Below are 19,594 nucleotides of genomic sequence, written 5' to 3'. Positions count from 1 at the left end.
TACAGAGCGTCACGTTGTGCTTCTTACTCTTACAGTGAAGCTACTAGGTGAGGATTTTTCATGTACTTTGGGGTTTTAATTAAAAGTTTAGATTGTGTTGAATTTTAGAAACATTGAGCAAAGCGTTCCCAAAAGCCTGACAGAGTAATTCATTAGGCTGTTGAAGAGTAGATATTGGAGAAATCACACATAATTATCAGTCATCCTGGATTTCTGTTACATAATGAAAGATAGAATATCATTATATCTGTGTTATAAGAGGTGGAAATCTTCACAGCCTTACATATTGCCTTTGCTCCATGGGAAAGATGAAAACAAATCCAAATTTTGATGCCTGTCTTTTCTGTTCTTTGTGCTTCTCTTCTGACCCAGATGCGTACACCAACAATGAGGTGATCTACTTGTGGACCCAAGGAGACGAGAGATCTGTCTCTGTGGCAGAGGACGGCTCTAGGCTTAACCAATATGACTTACTGGGTCACGTCATTGGCAAAGAAACCATCAGTTCCAGCACAGGTAGAGCTTATTCCACGCTGTAACAGGCTGTGACTAAAATCCTATTTAGTGAAAAAAAAGGATTAGCACATCATTTGTTTTGATAAAGAATCTTGCAACACTGCCATCAGAAAACACCTTTTTTTCTGCTCATGTTTTGCAGTAAATTAAATCGCCTTGTTGCTGTTGGCTTAGGCTGGAACCGTTTTTTTCTCCCTGTTATTTCTGAATTATTTACAATTTTTCGGTACGCTGTGAAAATAATGACTGTTATCAGTTTTTCAGGGGAACTGCTCAGCCTATTTACATTTATAATATGAGCAAGTGTGCCTTAGGTTAATGTTTACTCAAACAAGCGGTCCTGTAGACCAGAATCCTCTTTAATAACTGCAAAAAAAAATTAAAAGAAAATATCTTCTAGCCTAAACTCTTTGGTGCAATAATATTTGATGTCTTTGTCAAACTGTTTGAGCCCTTTTATCTTTTTCACATCTAATTAATTTGCCCTCTAGAGGACATAGAGTTTATCACAGCCAAACAAAATAAAGATATGAAATAAGCTGTACCAACAAAGCCATCTTTATATCTGGGAAAAAACTGATTTAGAAAGCTGCTGATACTTAAAAGCCGTTTGAAAATTGTTTGATTTGTTCAAGCTGAACTTGATGAAGCAGCATTTGAATTAAAAGCCTGAAGTATATTAAACGCATCTCAATTTTCAATGAATCATAAGTGCAACTTTATGCAGTCAGAGCCTATCAGGAACAAATACTGCTATTCATAATCATTTCTTAGCAAGAAGGTTTGATTTGATCATCTAAGATAAGATTATCTGAAAAATGTAGCAGGAAGTGTGTAGGGACACATTTTCTGGCATTTACAGCTGTAGGTCTTTTAGGCCACAGTAAATATCCAAGAGCTTAATAATGCAGCTAGATGGAGAATTTGACTTGAGAGTTTATCTAAACATCGGTTTCCAAAGATGCGTATCGTGGGTCTTAGCGATACTCAGGGGTGGTGCTGAAATAGAATAGAATAGAATAGAATAGAAAAATCCATTTATTGTCCCACAATGGGGTAATTGTAGTGTTACAGCAGCAAAAGAATCTAGAAAAAGGTGTCGCACAAATGTGGACCTTAGAAAAAGTGTTTAAAAATAACAGAATAAGTGACAGAGTTAAGAAAATAAACAAATACTGTACTGTACAAAAATTTCACAATATAAATACTGTGCATGTGAAACGAATATATAATCAATATACAGCTGTGGATATTTTTACAGTAATGGATTTATGAGAAAATAGCAGCAACATCAGAGATGTGCAAAATGAAAACAGCTTAAATAAGTGACAGAGACAGAAACTGTGCTAAAATCAGCATGAATATAATAACTTATTGAGGTTGTTAGGAACGGTGATGGTTATAGTGTCTTACAGCTGCTGGGAGGAAGGATCTGTGATAACGCTCCCTGGTGCATTTAAGGTGTTTTTGTGGAAATATTTCTGTGGCCTTAAAGATAAACGTTTGTGTTGATTCTAAATTAAAGTTGGAGTTTTGTCAAAAAAAAGATGCTCAGAAATTTAAACAGTAGATCATGTCCTCATATTGTTTCCCTCATCTCGTGATATGCAACTAATTTCCTGAAAATCAGTGAAGTCTGAAAGCTTTTCGTTTGTCACAAGAAACACTAAGAGGATGCAGCAGTTTGAGGTAACAGTGCAAAAGAGCTGAATGAAGTTTTATCTTCTGCAAAGCTGAAGATAAAAAGGCTGTTTCTGTAAATCATTGGGAGAGAGCACAGCTTACAACTGAAGCACACCAGCTTCCTATTGGGAGAGATTTAACCTCGGGACTGAAGCTGTTTGCAGATGTAGCTCTCAGGAGGGGACTTACAGCGTTGCAGAGATGTGTCAGACTTTAGCTGTGACTGAACACAAACAATACACACCCTTGCTTTGTTCACATTTTTCAGAGCAAGACCCTAAATAACTTGTTTCTCAGTGAGAACATCCCATATTAACTGTACTGTTTAGTAAGAACAGCAGCCAAGAGAGCTGCTATTTTAGTAGTGAGAACAAGGGAACTTTCCATGCACCTAAGCTGATTTTTTTAAACTGGTTTGTCTTCCAGGCATCAAAATAAATCTCATTTCTAGAATTAAATTCTAATGAACTACAGTGAGCAGACGGAACGGGCAAGTTTGAGCTGCAGACAAACCACCTTAGGGAATGGGAGGTTGTTTCTCTCGTATCTCTGCAGCACAGATTGCAAACACGGGAATGAGAGCCAGTGCTTCGGGAAACTGAATCTGGCCGTTTGCTGCCATCAGTGACAAATAAAAAACGCCGGAGAGTGATACACACACATCCCACATATCAGCTTATAAACATAGAGGCGGTGCACAGGAAAAATCCTAATGTTCATAAAGCGATTTCTTCCACCTGAAAGTTATAACTACTGCCTTGCTAATGGTTTTAAGTTTCCTTTGAGTAGCAGAACCGAGCGTTTTAATGTTTCCTAAATGTACCAGGAAGCTTTTCATATTCAAATGAACGTGCTTAAAATGAAAACATCTTACTTCAGAGGAACTTTTCTCCCTCATTATGTGTAATTGCAATTCCATAATTTGGAGGAAAAGGCACACAGATTTAGATTTTTGGAGGGGGGGTTAGGGATCACAGGGGTAATTTGGATACAGAAACTCCCTGAACAGATCAGAGTCTACACCAAACATGCTGTATTTACAAGTGACGTTAGTCTATATTAGTTTTAACTAAACTTCAATGGATGTTAGTCCAATCATTTCATGCAGTGTTGTTACAGTAACTCTGTGTGTAAAAAGATTGTGACAACTTTAATCAGCTTTTTCATTCATTTTGCTGTGATTGCAATTCCATTTCTCTAAACTGACCATCTTTGTAATAATAACCCTGAACTTCTTTGTGTTTCTCTGTTTTTGGTTCCTTTAGGAGAATATGTCGTGATGACGACATATTTCCATTTGAAACGGAAAATTGGCTATTTTGTGATTCAAACCTACCTTCCGTGCATCATGACTGTCATACTGTCTCAGGTGTCCTTCTGGCTTAACAGGGAATCGGTTCCTGCCCGCACTGTGTTCGGTAAGTTGCTCTAAATCTTACTCAAGATTAATGATTTAATCTAAGTGGAATATTTAAAGCATAATAGCTTGCAATTTTTTGTAACACCTGCAAAAAAAAAACATTTATAACAGCTTCCTTCTTTTAAATTCTATGTGCTAAAACTTAATGAGTTTTAGATACTTTAGGTGAAGCAAAGTGCATAAGTTTCGACAACCGAGATAATCCCTAAAGGCAGAGAAAATAAATGTAAAAGTTAGAAGGAAATGTCAGAGGATGAAGACATTTTCACCGATTTCTTTTATGATAAATTTGTCTTTTTTACAGAATCACATTCAGCTTTTTAATTTAAAAATGAATATGTGAAGTGTTATTTTACCAGCTACAAAATTCTGGAGGAAATAAAAGACAAAAGAAAAAAATAACTCGCTATGAGCTTTCCGTTCCTTTAGCCTGCAACTCTTTCCGTGCATCAAATGTCTTTGAAATCAATGCTTAGATTTTCCTTTACTAAAGTAGAAATCCATCCTTTATATTTAATAGGAGGGTATAAAACTCTGAAAAACTTTCTAAAAGTTATTTTGTTTTACCAATGGACAGATGAAAATTCATTTAGACCCAATCATTTTCTTCTTTTTAGAGAACAGATGTTTTTTTTTCCTTCAGTACAGGTACTTTTTGTGCAGGGATTTACTGCTATCTAAGCCGACTGGTCTTTTAGGAGGCATGCCAACAAAAATGCTTTCCTGTACTACAAATGTAAACCTGCAGGGTTTGCTAAACTCTGCCGGGACTTAACCGCCAACTGTCTGCTTTGGTCAAATGAGAAAAAGATTTTTGGCAAAAAATACAAAAAAACACTTTAGGTGAAACAAAGGAGTAATATGTGGCAAAGCAGATAATGCCCATTCTTATGTACAGCAGAGGATCGGTGATACTGTGGGATTGTTTTTCTTCCAAACACAAGGTTAATATAGCAGCAAATCTAAAATAATCATTAGCTGGACAGTAAACTAAAAATGGATTATCACTGGGTCTGACCATAAATCAAACAGAGAAAGGTTCACAGACACCAAATCAACCTTCTTCGTGGGCTTTTCATTCCTCAGAACAAAAACCTATAGGGCCGGATTTATCAAGATCAAATTTTGCGTGCAGTAATTGCGCTCGCAAACTGGAATTTTGCGCGAGGGGCTGAACCATGGTTTGCTGGTGATTTAACAAAAGTGATTGCGTAACTGGTGGCAGGTGCAAAACTGTTGGAGACACCCTATTTAAATGATGGTTTTGCGCGTTTTGTGGTTTGCGGCAAAGTAGTTTGTAGTTTGTACAAACTAGTGCATTAAGAAATTTTAATCTTACAGTGACACCCTCACCCCCTCCAAAAAAAAAAAAAAAAAATATATATATATATAAACTTTGGCAACCTTTATTTCCTAAGGTGGTATGTGGCTGAATTTCTACTTCACTGCAGTAAAAAAAAAAATGCGCGTACGCATCCCTGCAGCATTGGCATGTTGCTCCACAGGCGCAGGGGGGAGGTCGGGGTTCTCAGGTAGGGCGTCAGGGCGACATGACATTTAGAACGTCGGACAGCACTTCTGAAAAACGAGATTGGGAGATCCCAGCTCTCGCTGCAACCGTACGCTGGAATGACCCAGATGCAAAAAAGTGCAATGTTGTAAGAAGTTTTATGATATCTGGTATTGCGTGGGTCCTCCTTGTGGCTGGATCCAAATCCATTCGGAGTTCCTCCAACAGCTCCAAAATGGCAATGCTGGATAAACGATATGTTTTGATGATCGTTTCCTCGTTCATTCCAAAAACATTCACACGGAGTGAAAAAATGCGTTCTCTGCGTCTCCTTGGTTCATTTCGATGTCTCTTGTGACAATAACCGCTGCCATGTGTGCGCAATTACGCATACAGACCATTTGCACCTTCTTTTGAAACATGTTAAATATAGAGTCAGATACCGTTAGCAAAATTGCTTTCAGGTTTGATAAATCACTTTGCGAGTGCTAAATTAATATATTTACATGTTCTCCTCCCACAAGACGCACTTTTGCGTGTAAACGCCCCATATTGCATATTCATTGCAGAAAAAGTACTAAATGGATAAGAGGCGCTATTTAGTACGTTTTAAAGACCAAATCCTTTTGGCACGCTGTTGATAGATCAGTTTGTACATTTTTTAGGGTGCGCAGTGAAATAGCTCACGTTTTTATACATGCAAACCTTCCATAGATCCGGCCCATAGAAAACATTTGGGTTGAGGAACAAATTCTCCTTATAATCTTTGCCAAAAATGTACTTGCATCAGCTTTTAGTATCTATACAGTGCATTGCGAATGTATTCGACTACATTTTTTACCGTACTGGAGATGACTGGAGAGTCATCAGTAAAATTAACTTAAATAGAAATTATTTGTCTCTCTAATAAAGCCTATAGCAGGGGTTAAACATCACTTTTGTTTAATTCAACAATCACACACTGATCAGATTAATGAGATCTTTATTGAGGTCTTTAGACAATTATATAGGGTTTATTTATCTTTTATGCTCTCCTTTCATTTTTAATATGGTAATGACCAACTTTTACTCAGCTCTGAGAATGACAAACTGTTCTAATAAAAACACCCTTCAGTGCAGCAAAAAATTGAAGTGGAATTATAATAGATAGTTAAAAATTGCTGGTGACTATTTACGTTTTTAAAGGTGAATGGCTTGAAATGAAATTCTTGATATCTGTTACGTGTTTTTGTCCAAATTCTCCCCTCATGTTTCACTGAAATGAGATGACCGCCCTCCTCTTCGATGCAATCATTCTCTCTCCCTGTTTTCTATATGTTCATTTTTTTCTGAGATAAGATAGATTGGAACAGAGATGGGATTGTTTTTATGTGGTTGGATGGGCATCCATTGTCCGGGCCAAATCTCATTTCCAGCAGTGCTAAGTGACAGAGGCTGGGATGTGAAATGATCTATGAAATTTTCCGTTTACACCCCAGTGGATTCATTTTCCAATTAATTCATTTTAGTTGACAGGGATATGCTGTTCTCTTTTCTCAACCTAAACTTTTTATTGAAGGTAACACTGTCTTGTTAATGGCACAGCTTGTACTGAAAACTGGGATCCAAATCAAATTTAGACAAATGTTTGCTTTTTGTATCTACAGTATTTATTATTTGTGTTTAGGGATGAGAAAGTTATAAAGGTTGAAAGGTCCTCCTTCAAAACTCTCTACTCTTAAGCCCACTTTATAGAGTCTCTATCAGAGAAAACATTAACTTAACATCTAGCCTCAAAAAACTTGTTTCAAAGATTTAAATCTGCCTGAGAAATAAATAATTCGGAGCCCAACTCTATGCAGTGCACCAGCCCACATCTTTATGCTTCTCTACAATAATATACTTAAAATCTGGTTATATAATTGCATTATACTCATTGTTTTTGTTTCTTTTAATTATTTATAGCAGATAGATGGCTTGTCCCTTCAAGCTCCTCTTAACTCACCATCATACAGGGCTCCACTTATCCGTTTATGATTTATTAAACAATTCTTGCATCAGACTTGTTTAAAACAGAGGATATAGTGAACAATAGACCCCTGTAGTGGTCTAATGCAGTAGGGACTCGTTTCTGGTCATCTGAACTTAAAACACTGACCCGGTGCACTTGCGATGTTACGCATCAGTGAACTGTGTCAGTAGTGTGAAGCTCAGATTTTTAGACAGCAGATTACATAAAGCTCTGTTGGGCAGGGTCTAATCTTTACTTAAATCTAAAAGTACTAACTCTAATTAGATTATTGATTTTAAACACCCACAATGGACCAATTTAAAGTTTTGAATCTTGTTAAAAGAGAAAATAAAGCTTCTTAACTTGCCTGAACCTATTTATTTGTGCTTTCATTCTGTCTCCAGGGGTCACCACTGTTCTAACCATGACCACTCTGAGCATCAGTGCTAGAAACTCCCTCCCTAAGGTGGCCTATGCCACAGCCATGGACTGGTTCATGGCTGTCTGCTATGCCTTTGTCTTCTCTGCCTTGATAGAGTTTGCCACAGTCAACTACTTCACCAAACGCAGCTGGGCGTGGGATGGGAAAAGAGAGGGCATGGAGATAAGGGTGAGTGATTAAACAATCAATACAAAAACTTTGTGCTTTTTCCATGGTATTTATGCTCTTTCCCACCTCAAGCACCTCAAAATGAGGAATCAAAATAAGTTGTTTTCAAAAGTCATTCCTGCACTTTAAATCAGATTTGACCTCGATATTAAAAATAATCTTTTCTTTATTTATTTTTTCTTAGCAAAATCCCATAAAAAGCTTTGGCCACACGTAGAAGGTTCCTTTTTTTAAACACAGCCTTCAGTATTCTATAAAGACTTTAAAGCGTCCTTTTATTTATTCATTAGCAGCCAAATGGAACAGGAACATTGGGGCGGAACACTGAGAGCAAAAACAGAAGTAAACTCCCAGAGACGTTGGCCCTGATTTACAATCGCAGCATATGTTCGGAGCTCTTTAAAGGCAGTGTGCGCTCGCTCTCCCCAGAAAAGATGCCATCCTTACATCTGCATGCAGATTAGAGAGTGAGCGTGCTTCTCTTCAAATGAATCACCTGAGGTTTACCCTTCCTCACTGCATGAAAGCCAGTGAATCTTAACTTAAAGAATTGGATACTGTTTGTGTGTTGTTTACAAGAATACAAGAAAAGGGGTAAATATTCCTTTTTAAGTTGTGAAATCAAAACACATAACTAGCTCTTATTTTCTGCGTGTGACCCCCTTAAACTTCTGCTTGCAGCTTGAGCAGACCGTTTATTTTGAATGCAGGAGTGTAACCTGCTTACATGTAAAGCTGTGAGAACATATTTGCCCTCCATGATTCATATTATCAATAAAATCCTAAGAAATATAGAAAACTGACTGCTGATTTTGCTTCTTAAGGGGGAAAAGTCTTCTAAACCCACCTAGAGTTGTGTAAATAAGTAATTTCCCCCTAAAGCTAATACTTGGCTGTGCCAGCCAATTTGATAACTGGCAGTGAGTCTTTTACCTCACTATAGAGAAATGTAACTTTAGCCACACTAGGATGGTTTTGAGCATGAACAGCATGTTTCAGGTTATGGTATTGAATCTTAATCAGAAACAAGTCTAGATTTTGAGTAGGGAAAATCAAAACCTTCTCTCTTTTTTGCCATTTAGAGGTGGACAGAAAATGATAGCCGCACCCAAAGAGCAAAATTCATAGCTCTGTCAATCCAAGTTTTCCAAATCTGAAATCACATTATATTATCCCCACCTTGTTTGGACATTATTTATCATCTTCTTTTTTATCTTAGAGCCAGATGTAATAATGGCTCCAAATAGATTACAAGTTACATTTTTTTATTTCTCTAGTCAGTCCAAAGAATTTTCACCAGAATTCTTGGGGATCATCAAGACTTTTCTTATCAGTGTTTATAGGGCTTTGCATTGTTTGTGGTTTCAGGTTGCTAAGGCTAATTGATGCCCTTTTGGCCTTAGACTTAGACAAATTTTACAATAAAAAATTTCGTTTTGTACAGCTTTCAGACAGTAAATGAGCAGCAGCTTAGAAGTGATATAAACATTTCCGTTTCATAAAGTGCAGCAGCAATCGAATGTAAACAGCGTGGGAGAAAAAAACGGTGCAAAACACATTGGTGGAAGTTCAGAGCAGTGCAAAGATGTACATATATGGTGCAAAAATGCGTAGAAAAACATTTTTTAGTATGAGTTCTTTTTTGGTTTCATGTAATCGGTGTGGTGCAGAGTCTTTGACTTGATTTAGAAATTTATTTCAACAGTTCAGCAATCTGATGGCGGTTGAGGAAAAAGCTGTTAGCCTTCTTACAGTGAGATCATTAACACTTAACGTAACTCACTTATATAAGGTTAAAGAGCTTCACTTGTTTTTCTTGGTTCCTTTGTAAACTCCTCTTGGAGTAATTGTGGGAAGAATCACTGCTTTTCTGTGTTTTCTCCATTTGTGGACAATGGCTAATACTGTAAATTAAGCAAATCCTGAAAAAAACTCACCTCTTAGTGAATATTAGCAGTGTTTTGACTTAAATTTGTTCTTTTGGGGAGGTTTGTAGTTTTTGTTCTGGCAGTTCTTTGAGTTTGGTTAGTAAAATTGAACTCAGCTTTGCACAAAGGAAAGGTTTTTCTGTATAGATCTAGATAGGCATGGAGAGCTTTTCATCTACAGCAAATGTGATCATTATTTTAAAATTATATTTTATATTTACTTGTCAGATGTGTGAAAAAAAATGTGAAGAGATCTGGGTGGGGGAAAAAAACCAATAAAAAAAGCTTAGGGCTTTTGAATGCCAACAGTGTGCATTTTAGAAAAAAACGTTTGAACAGTTTCTTTGCCATTTAATGCTAGATTGGAGCTTGATTAAGCAGAATTACTGCTAATAATTAATAAATGTTGACTCTTTGACTAAGTATAGCTTTATTAGATTACTAAAAATGTCATAGTTCTGTTTATGTACAAACCCGTAGGTATGTTTCATACATGGTACGTTGAAACACAATGGGTTAGGCTAAATTACAGGCAACCTAAAATGAATGTTACAGTAGTTTCATGATTATTTCTTTAGATTTAATCAAAGAAATCTAATCTCATGAGTTATGCAAAAAGCTTGACGCTTTAATAAGGGATTGCTTTTAAAAACTGACGAATCCCAAAGCGAGCATAATTAAACTGTCCCAAATAAAGCACGTCAAAACACGTCAATCGGAAACACAATATAAGAAGAAATGTGTTTTGGCTGCCTCAGATTCTATAGCACATCTATTTTTGCCACATATTTACAGTGTTTGATCCAATCAATGTAGCCTACCCACTTGTATTTATGTAGTTCTTTTCTATTGCTTGACATTTGGTCTTGAGACCAACAGGGATAAAAGGAGAACTTTGGAGTCGGCAGGGATGTTTATTTTTTTTCCTCTTCTGAAGGCTAAACTTAATGGAAACAGCCTGGGCTTCTTAGGGGCTGTGCTGAGCACGCAGTTGTCATGATAGATAAAAAAGAATGGGGTCACACGGACATACAAGATACTACCATCACATTCCCTACAGAAATGAGCCACTGGAAGGCGAAGGCTTCAGAATTTAAATACATGCCCTCATAACCAATGGAGCAAAAGATTTGATCTGATATGATAAACTGCAAGACAAATGAGGCTGCTTTGGAGTTTCAACTCAGTTTGTCATGCGGACTTTCGAGCTCTACGCACTGCAAAAACGATCTAGAAATAAGTAAAAAATTTCTTAAATTAAGTGAATTTACCCTTAATTTGAGCAGGTAAATGAGATAGTTTGCCAATGGAATGAGTATTTTTAGTCTTAAAATAAGATAATTAGGTAATATGCACTTGAAATAAGACAATGCAATTGTGTTTTCTTATTTTAAGTGTAAATTGTCTTGTTCCATTGGCAGAATGTCTCTTTTAGCTCCTCAATTCAAGAACAAATGCACTTATTTTAAGAAAAAATGACTTATCTAGATTTAGATTTTTTGCAGTGCGGCGCCTGGCACAAGTTGTTTCTTCCTTTTCCCATTTTGTCACATTATAACCTCAAGCTTCAAGGTATCTATGGGGGATCTTATATAACAGAACAATACAAAAGTGCATCATCCTGAGGAGGAAGCATCATAAAGACTTATTGGATATGAAATTTGTGGAGAGGTTTACAGCAGGATTACTGCTGTAAAATAATTCCCCAAGCTTTTAAAATCTCATTCATCCTTCAGAAATGGAGACAGAAGCTGTAGTATGATTGCAAACCTGTTAAGAGATGTCAGTTTACCCACAAATACCAGCTATGAAAGGAAAGCAATAATCAGTATATCAGCAGAGAGAGGAAGTCAATGGTAACTCTGGAGGAGCTGCAGAGTTTCAAAGTTCAGGAGGGACAATCTGACAGGACTATTAAACAGACATTTTACATATCAGGGCAAGAAATTTAAACAAAAGATAAGCTTTTTATTTTTCTTATACCTCATTACTATTTTGGTCCAGCAGATATTCATAAAAGAAGCACTCTGAGGTTTTTGGCTGTAACATGGCAACATGTTGAAAATAAGAAGAGCTCCTTTGAAAGAACTTTCGAGCAAGCAACAACCACCAGGCTTATGTTTTGGTATCAGACTGTAAACTGTAGACAAATCCATGCATTTTTCTTTTTACTTTGCCGCTAAAGGTTTAATGTCTTTGTGAGAAGCCATGTGCCTAATCAGTTAATTCACTAAAAAATAGGGAGTATCTCAGGGTTTAGCCAGTGGATATTAGAAATGGAAATCCTTGAATCTCTGTGATGCCTGATTGGACCTTTCTGAGAAATATATGTTCTGAAGGCCTTAGCAGAGACACAGTTACCGACTGATGTTGCAGTGACTTTCACTGCTAAAGCCACAATGTGAGTGACGTTTGGGGCTGCAACTAACGATTATTTTGTGATCGATTAATCTGTCGATTACTTATTCGATTAATCCATTAATAATCGGATAGCAAAAGGTTCCTTAAAGAAGACTTTTTATGAAATTAATTAAAATTAAATTAAACTAAAACTTTCCCACTTGAGGAGTTCTGGAGAGAGGATATTGACAGACAAAAACGTTTTTTTCTCGCTTAAATGGAAAATATTTGTATATGTTTTACAATTTTGTTATAATTACTGCTCTAAGCTGGTTGCCCTGTCATTTAAAGACACATTTTAGAATCTCTATATTCTAGTTAACGATTATTCAATTAATAAATTATGATTATTTCAATAGTAGATTAATCACAATTAATCTGATTTATTGTTTCAGCCCTGGTGAGGTTTTCACAAAAATCTGCCCTGCAACAAAAACAGGGATATGTAAAGACATCTGATGTAATTACTGCTTATATATTTAAATATATACTTTTAGTAAGCTAAGTCTGCTTTATCTTATTGCATGTCAGTATGGATAATGCTGACTTTTCTTTTTGGAATTTTGTCTAAAATTGTGATTGCATTTTGTAAAGCCTCCTCTAATTTTTTTGTTTTTTTCTAATATTTTTAGATGACACATACAGGGGGTTTTCTCTGCAGTAGTGGAGCTAAGTAGATACGCATTTCTCCAAACAGATAAGCCAGTTATTAGCCACCTTTGGCAATGTTGTCTAAATAAAAACAGACTGAAAGATACAAGCATAAGCACTGAGGCTCTCCAAAAGCTGCCCACACTCTCATACACCCACACGCTTGCACGCTTGAGGCTATTAAACATGGCAACATTTCATCTCCAATCATGGGGAAGGGGGGGGCAGACTGTCCCAAGGTTCAGTTACGTTCACACCTGCACCCTCTGAGTTGAATGCAGTGAAGCACAAGGAGGCAAAATTACGCTTGGATACTTTATCACCTTGAGATGCACTTTAATTCTTAAACGACAATTTGCAGGAGTTAAGCAGACAAGGTCAATGAATGGAATATGATTTTTTTTCCTACCTTCAGCTAGTCAAACCTCTTTGAATAGTGCACACAAATCTTTCAACAGAACTAAATTATTTACCGTGACGCATTAGGTTTATAACAAAACGCATACAGCCCAATACCACAGATGGTTTCCCAAATAATTAGGCCCAATAAATTAGTACAGATGACAGCCTTGCTAAAAAGCAACAGAATATGACTTACTATAGCTCATTTGTCAGATTAGTGTGCATAGAACATCCTTAATGCTAAAGACTGAGGAGTCGATTGATCTTTGATTAAGGTCATACAACAACTTGAAAGTAGTAATTAGTTTTTCCTGCTGATCTAAGCCGTCACTATGATAGAGGAGCCCTGTTGGGTGATGGATGGAAAAGCATCCGGTTATCTTGGAGCATCAGTCCGACTCAGGGCTGTTTGTTAGCTCTGTTAGACCCCAACAGGAGTTGCTGTCGAAGCAAACTGAGGATCATTCTCTTCCTGTTGCCCTTCGTATTTAATCAGGAGCCACTCTCACACATCTCCTCCTCAACTAACTCTTTAAATCTTTGGCTGGAAACTTGAAAGCTTCTTTTTGTAGTAGATCTAGAGCTCCAACTCCAATAATTCCTATTCAAGTTCTTTAAAAGGGTACCGTATTTTCACGACTATAAGGCGCACTTAAACGTCTTTTTTTCCCCTCAAAATGTGCGGTGCGCCCTTTGGTGCGGTGCGCCTTATGTGTGTTCCAACTGCGACTTTTGAGACCACCTCATTGAGGAGATGATGAAAGAGTGGCTGAATGGAAGGAGACCAGGTGTTTTTTTTCCACTCATCACCATCGCTGTTAATATGTAACTCCATGCGTGCCCATCTCACAGCTGATGTTAAAAACGTGGGGAAACAAATTAACCCTGTGCTCGCTGTTCAACCGCTCGACATCGGTGTGAACCGGACCCAGCAGGTGCAGCAGAAGCAGGGAGTTTACACGCAAAGTCAATGGTTGACGCGCGTATAGGTGCAGCAAAAGTCCTGCAGCGCGTTTTGAGCTGCAGCCGCAGCGCCTCGGGAGCGTTTAAGTATCTGACGCACCGCCAACGCGCTGCTGCTGCTCGAGATGGAAAAATTGAAGTTTTGCTGCTGGACGCGCCGCATCAACCAATCAGAGAAGCTGATCTGGGAGCTGACAGCGAGACAGACACAGCGCTCTGATGACACATGATATTAACGCCAATGAAAAAGGCTGGATGAATGAGGAGATGATGAAAGGCAGGTGTATGTGAGGAGACCAGGTGCTTTTTTCCACGCATCACCATCGCTGTGTGCCCATCTCACAGCCGATGTGAAAAAAAAGGTGAATCAAATGAACGCTGTGCTCGCCGTTATCCCGGGGGGTCTGACAAAGGAACTTCAACCACTCGACATCGGTGTGAAGCGGCCGTTCAAAGTAAGGCTGCGAGCGGCGTGGGAGCGATGGATGACCGACGGAGACCACAGTTTCAGGATAAGTGGAAGGCAGCGCCGGGCAAGTTACACCACCGTTTGAGGATGGATTGTAGATGGACTAACGTGTCTGCTGGCTCTGTTGTTCAAACTTTCGCAAAAGCCGGCATTATTTCTGAGGAGCCGCGCTGCACGGAAAGTGACTGACAGCCAAGAAGGGGAAATTGGCATGTCTGATTTAGCGCAGCTGTTTTATTCAGAAACAGAGGATGATGACTTTGATGGGTTTGATTAATACTTTGTAATAAATACATTAATAAAGCACAATCATACTCAGTTTTGCTCCCGCTCTATTTTTCTACCTGAAAACTTAATTTAACAGCAGCATCTGGGCGGGTCTCCTCCTCCTCTTCAGCGCGGTGGCTGGCAGGTGTTTTTTCATCTAAATAATCTAAATCTTGCAGCTATATTTGCGGTGATCAGTGGGAATAAAGTAGTTTTAATATGTTTTTAAGTGAGAAAGTCCACCTGAAAACTTAATTGCAGTCAGTTCATCCAGATTATCTATTTCTGTCGGAGGCGCTCAGACCCCCACATACCAGCGGTACACCGACAGTAAATCCATTCAACAGCAGCCTCACCGCGGCTGCTGGCAGGTGTTTTTCATCTAAATGATTTAAACTGCAGCACCAGGATACCGGCAATAAAAGCGAACATATTCCGTCGGCAGGTTTTAGGATTTTCAGTTAATTTAGGAGTAATCACAGCGCACTGTCATCTGCGATGTGTCTGTCTCATGGCCAGCTCGCAGGTTTGATTAATACTTTGTAATAAATACATGAATAAAGCACAGTCATACTCAGTTTTGCCCCCGCTGTATTTTTAAATACGCAGTAGAGGTATTTAAAGGTAGTAGCTAGAGGACATGTACCGGTATATAAAAAATGCGCCCTATAGTCCGGTGCGCCTTATGTGTGTGTTAAATACAGAAATGGGACACATAACTGAGACTGCGCCTTTTAGTCCGGTGCGCCTTATGGTCGTGAAAATACGGTAAATAGATACAGATAAAAAGCTGTTTGCATGTAACATTGAACATATATGAACATATATTCCATATGAAACAGAACTTGTTTCATGAGAAGTTGTGTGCAGTGAAAGACTTTCCATTAGGTACATTGTAGAAGTAAAAGAGGACAATAGTCATATTTCCTTTCACAAGTATTTAAAGTATTTTACACTTTCTTTAAATTGTTTTATTGGGGTGGTTCTTTAGTGGTGCATAATCACAAGAGTAGAGCAATACAAATGCTCCAGTCTCAATGCTGCAAAAGATATAGTGAAGGATTTTTGCGAATCTTTGAAAAAACCCGCCCTATCCTTTTTTATAATATGAACACGCACAACCCTGGACCCGTACCCGAGAGGGAACACCCATTAAACACGTGCAAGAGCATGCACGATCCCATTTCTACTTGTGCACAATCTGTTTAAAAGTTGCTGTCTGCATCGCTCATACAAGCTTACTTTCAAAAAGAAGATTTGCCATTTTTCTACTATTTCAGACTCACCACGGGTAAGTGAAAATGGGGATGACCACGTACTGTAGGACAGCCTTACATAAAGCTTATCACCAGAAGGATTGACAATTAGGAGGACTACTTCTTTTGATGATCCACCCTGTAAAAAGAACATCCTCCACTGTGGTTTTGAAGGTTGATTTATACTTCAAAACCAGGTCTTCTGCATAGTTGTTGCAGTCAACAAAAAAACGTCCCCGCCCCTTTCCGTAGACACTTAGCAGCACCTCTGCCAAATTGTAGCTGACCGCAAACAGTGCCGCAAACAGGAAGCCGGCTTGTTTTGTTTTTATGACCGAAATTGCGGAAAACAACTTGTGAAGTTTGACCAGCTAGAAGAGCGAGGTGCGCGAGAACGCTGGTACCCTTTTACCACTTGGATCCCCACTCTTTTTCGCCCTCATGTCCCTCCGTTATCAGACTAAACTTGCCCCCACTTCCTCATCTCCTCGGCCGTATCTAGACCCACAGCGTATAGCGCAGACCACGCTTCAATATTGAGCCTAAATCAAAAATGTCTGCGTCAAGCTCACTGCAACATACTGCTGCAAGATTTACGTATCCATATGTTGTATTGGTCTTGTCAAAGTCCTGTTCGAAATCTGGTAATCAATCGTGTGCAAACCTCAAAGGTGATGTTTACAGATGTTCTCTATCCAATTGGACACGTTTTTAGTCTCTCCATGAGGAAACTTTGACATCTATACCATCAAACATCCCAGTTCAACAATATGCATTACATTGTACAATGGGATGGAATTTTGTGGTTTTGACATCAGGAAATGTGGAAGAAAAAAAACAGGGGTGTTGGCAGCTTTGCAGGATGATGTGATGCTTGACAGATGTATGGAAATATAGAGGAACGTTTCACATTGGTTTATAACTGAAGGGAAAATAGAAGTACTGAATCTGTAGCTCTTTTCTATGATATGCACTGTTGTAGACCTGATCTGAAAAGGGGCCACAGTGGGAATAGATGGTGTGAAGGAAATGATTACAGTACAAACCCACAGGAAACCAAAAGTCTGCTCAGTAATCCATCTTACTGCCCTGGTTGTTTCCCCCACTTCCATATTGCTCATTGCGCTGTGCTCCATCAGACTGCAAGGATCCTCCAGAGATGCAAGTTTAGTTATGTGAGAGTATCAATGTAGCAGATAAAACTGTGTCTTCCTTTGCGATTTCAAAGTGAAAGACATACTAATCGGCAGACCCTCTAGCTCGCTCTATCACACACAGCCTTTGTCATGTTTGTTTTATCACAAGCTGTTTGCCTGAAAAGGCCTGGCTGCCTTCATTGATACAGTTTGTCAGACATGTTTTCAGGCGCTGTTTTTCTTTTTTTCTTTCTTTTTTATTTATTTCTTTTTATTTTTTTTGCTTTGTTTCTAATCCTGCTCTGTGCTGTTACTGCTACTGTTAGCAGTACCAGACGCCAGTCCAGCCTGGTTCTCCCAAAATAAAAAAATAAGAGAACTGTTCCAATTTTGCCATACTCTTTATTTGCCTGATATATTGGTCATGATATTTTTACTCATGACATTTTCCTCCTGCAATCCAGATTTGTTTAATTTAGTGTTGATTTGACATTATTAAAACTGTAAAATGTAAAAAGCCACTTCCAGCTAGATAGTGATGAATAGATTCTGTAAGTTGGGTAATTCTAATATAATTGGTAAACTTTTTTTCTTTTCTACTTTTCTTTTCAGGAACCGTTTCAGGCTAACATGGCCAGGATTAAAGATATGGTTAGGCTTTTGTTTTGTTCTTGTGTGTGTCTCGTGTCTCGTGGTGTTGCTTCTATTTCCTCTTTATGAGTTCAAATGGAAGTATTGTTTAGTTTATTGCCTCGGGACTCACAACCTTAACTGCCTTCTTCCTTTTCAGAGAAGAGAATCTGCCACTTTGTCCAAAAAGGCAAACAACACCTTCAACATCGTCGGGACCACCTACGGTATCAACGTCGCAAAAGATCAAGGGTTAACCACCATTGCTAAGAGCGCCCCGGGACCTTCAGCCAAACACTCCTTTCTGCATAAAATGGACGACCCCTATACAGAGGCTAAGAAATCCTACAACCGCGTCAGCAAAGTGGACAAGATATCTCGCATCATTTTCCCAGTTCTCTTCTTCATTTTCAACTTAGGCTACTGGGCTACATATGTCAACAGAAAGCCCGCCATCATGAAGGCAAACAACCTAAACTGAATTGAACCAAATGTCGGCTTTGAAAGATTAAGATAGGTTTGCATTAAGCCAAGTCCATCACATCTTAACGTGGGTGGGTGTGTGTGTGTGTGCGGGCGCATGTTTTGCGTGTCTGTGTTTTTTTTCTTAAACATTTGATATTTTTTGCACGGCTGTGTCGTTGGGAGGCTAGTTTCCATCACAGTCGGGACCTGGGAGGAAGCGCATTCTCTCATCAGCCTGTGTTTGTGCAGCGTTTCTTTTTCTCCACATTCACTGTAGCTCTGGCCCTGTTCCCTGTTGTGGTTAATCCTTTGCTGTATCTCGATTGCTTGCCGTTTTGTACTGTAGTCAAATCGTGCGTCCACCGTTTCGACATGTTTGGGTTTTTGCTTATGATAAGTTAGCACAAGCATGCATTCGCTGTTTTCATTGTAACTCATTACCAGTGATAAGGCGCTGACACACTGTACGCACACAGACACACACTGATAGTGCAGAAAGCAGAAGGAAAGCCATTTGCTGGCCCCTTTATTGTGCTCTGTTAGCTGGGGCAGCCTGTATAGTTTTATAGGAACATCATTAATAATTGTCAGAGTCTGGCCTTCAGCTTGCGCTGAATCTTAACACACACAATGCGGCCTCAAAGGGCTGCCTGTACATTTTCTAGTCCACTGGCTTTTAATTGTTTTAACTGGCTGATTATGTGTAACGACAGATAATATATGTGCCTTGGTGAATACACTCATCATAAAGAAAAGGAGTTGGACATGCTCACGTTTGCATTTCCAGAACATTATGCATAACTACAGTGTTTTGCAAATGTATTTTCTCTCCTTAAATATTTCCAAGTAATAATAACAAACCTTATTGAGTTTTATTAAAATTTAAATGTATGTCAGCACAAAGTGGTCCAGGATTGTCACGTGGAAGGAAAAATATACGTGCTTTTCTTTTTCTTTTTTAAGGTTTATTAGATTTTTTACTTTTACTGCAGCTTACAGCAGCTTGTCTGCTAGGTTGTTTTATCATAGCAAAAACTCAAAGTCTGATTGGCTGCAGCATGCCTACAAACCTTTATTTTTCAACTTTGGAAATTCTACTTCAGGATTTCCAGTCAGAGTTTAATCTTATTGGAAATCCCAATAAGATTAAACTCTGTGTTTTAAATGGATAAATCTATGACGAAGTATTAGGGCCAGGCTAGAGATTTTTTTCATGTTAATTTGAGAATTAATTCAGAATATTATGAGAATAATGTTGTAATATTCCAAGAATAAAGTCATAACATTATGAGAATAAA

General features: G+C 38.4%; 1 protein-coding gene across 2 annotated transcripts in view; it reads left to right on the top strand.

Moving 5' to 3' along the window:
• gabra3 (gamma-aminobutyric acid type A receptor subunit alpha3) overlaps window positions 1–19,569 on the top strand; it is a 112,773-nt gene extending 93,204 nt beyond the window's left edge. Inside the window, exons 6-10 of one of the 2 annotated variants that reach the window (XM_038292182.1) lie at window positions 373–516; window positions 3,465–3,617; window positions 7,524–7,729; window positions 17,814–17,852; window positions 17,992–19,569. In XM_038292182.1, the coding sequence (XP_038148110.1) occupies window positions 373–516; window positions 3,465–3,617; window positions 7,524–7,729; window positions 17,814–17,852; window positions 17,992–18,312 (863 nt within the window). In that variant the 3' untranslated portion in view covers window positions 18,313–19,569. The remainder of the gene's footprint in view (window positions 1–372; window positions 517–3,464; window positions 3,618–7,523; window positions 7,730–17,813; window positions 17,853–17,991) is intronic. The other variant, XM_038292183.1, reaches the window with a different exon arrangement.
• Window positions 19,570–19,594: the final 25 nt, after the last annotated feature.

This window comes from Cyprinodon tularosa, unplaced genomic scaffold (genome assembly GCF_016077235.1).
Source record: "Cyprinodon tularosa strain WSP-4 unplaced genomic scaffold, ASM1607723v1 ctg31, whole genome shotgun sequence".
Taxonomy (NCBI): Eukaryota; Metazoa; Chordata; class Actinopteri; order Cyprinodontiformes; family Cyprinodontidae; genus Cyprinodon; species Cyprinodon tularosa.
Note: the sequence above shows the minus strand (reverse complement) of the source record. Positions and strands in the feature narration are given on the sequence as shown.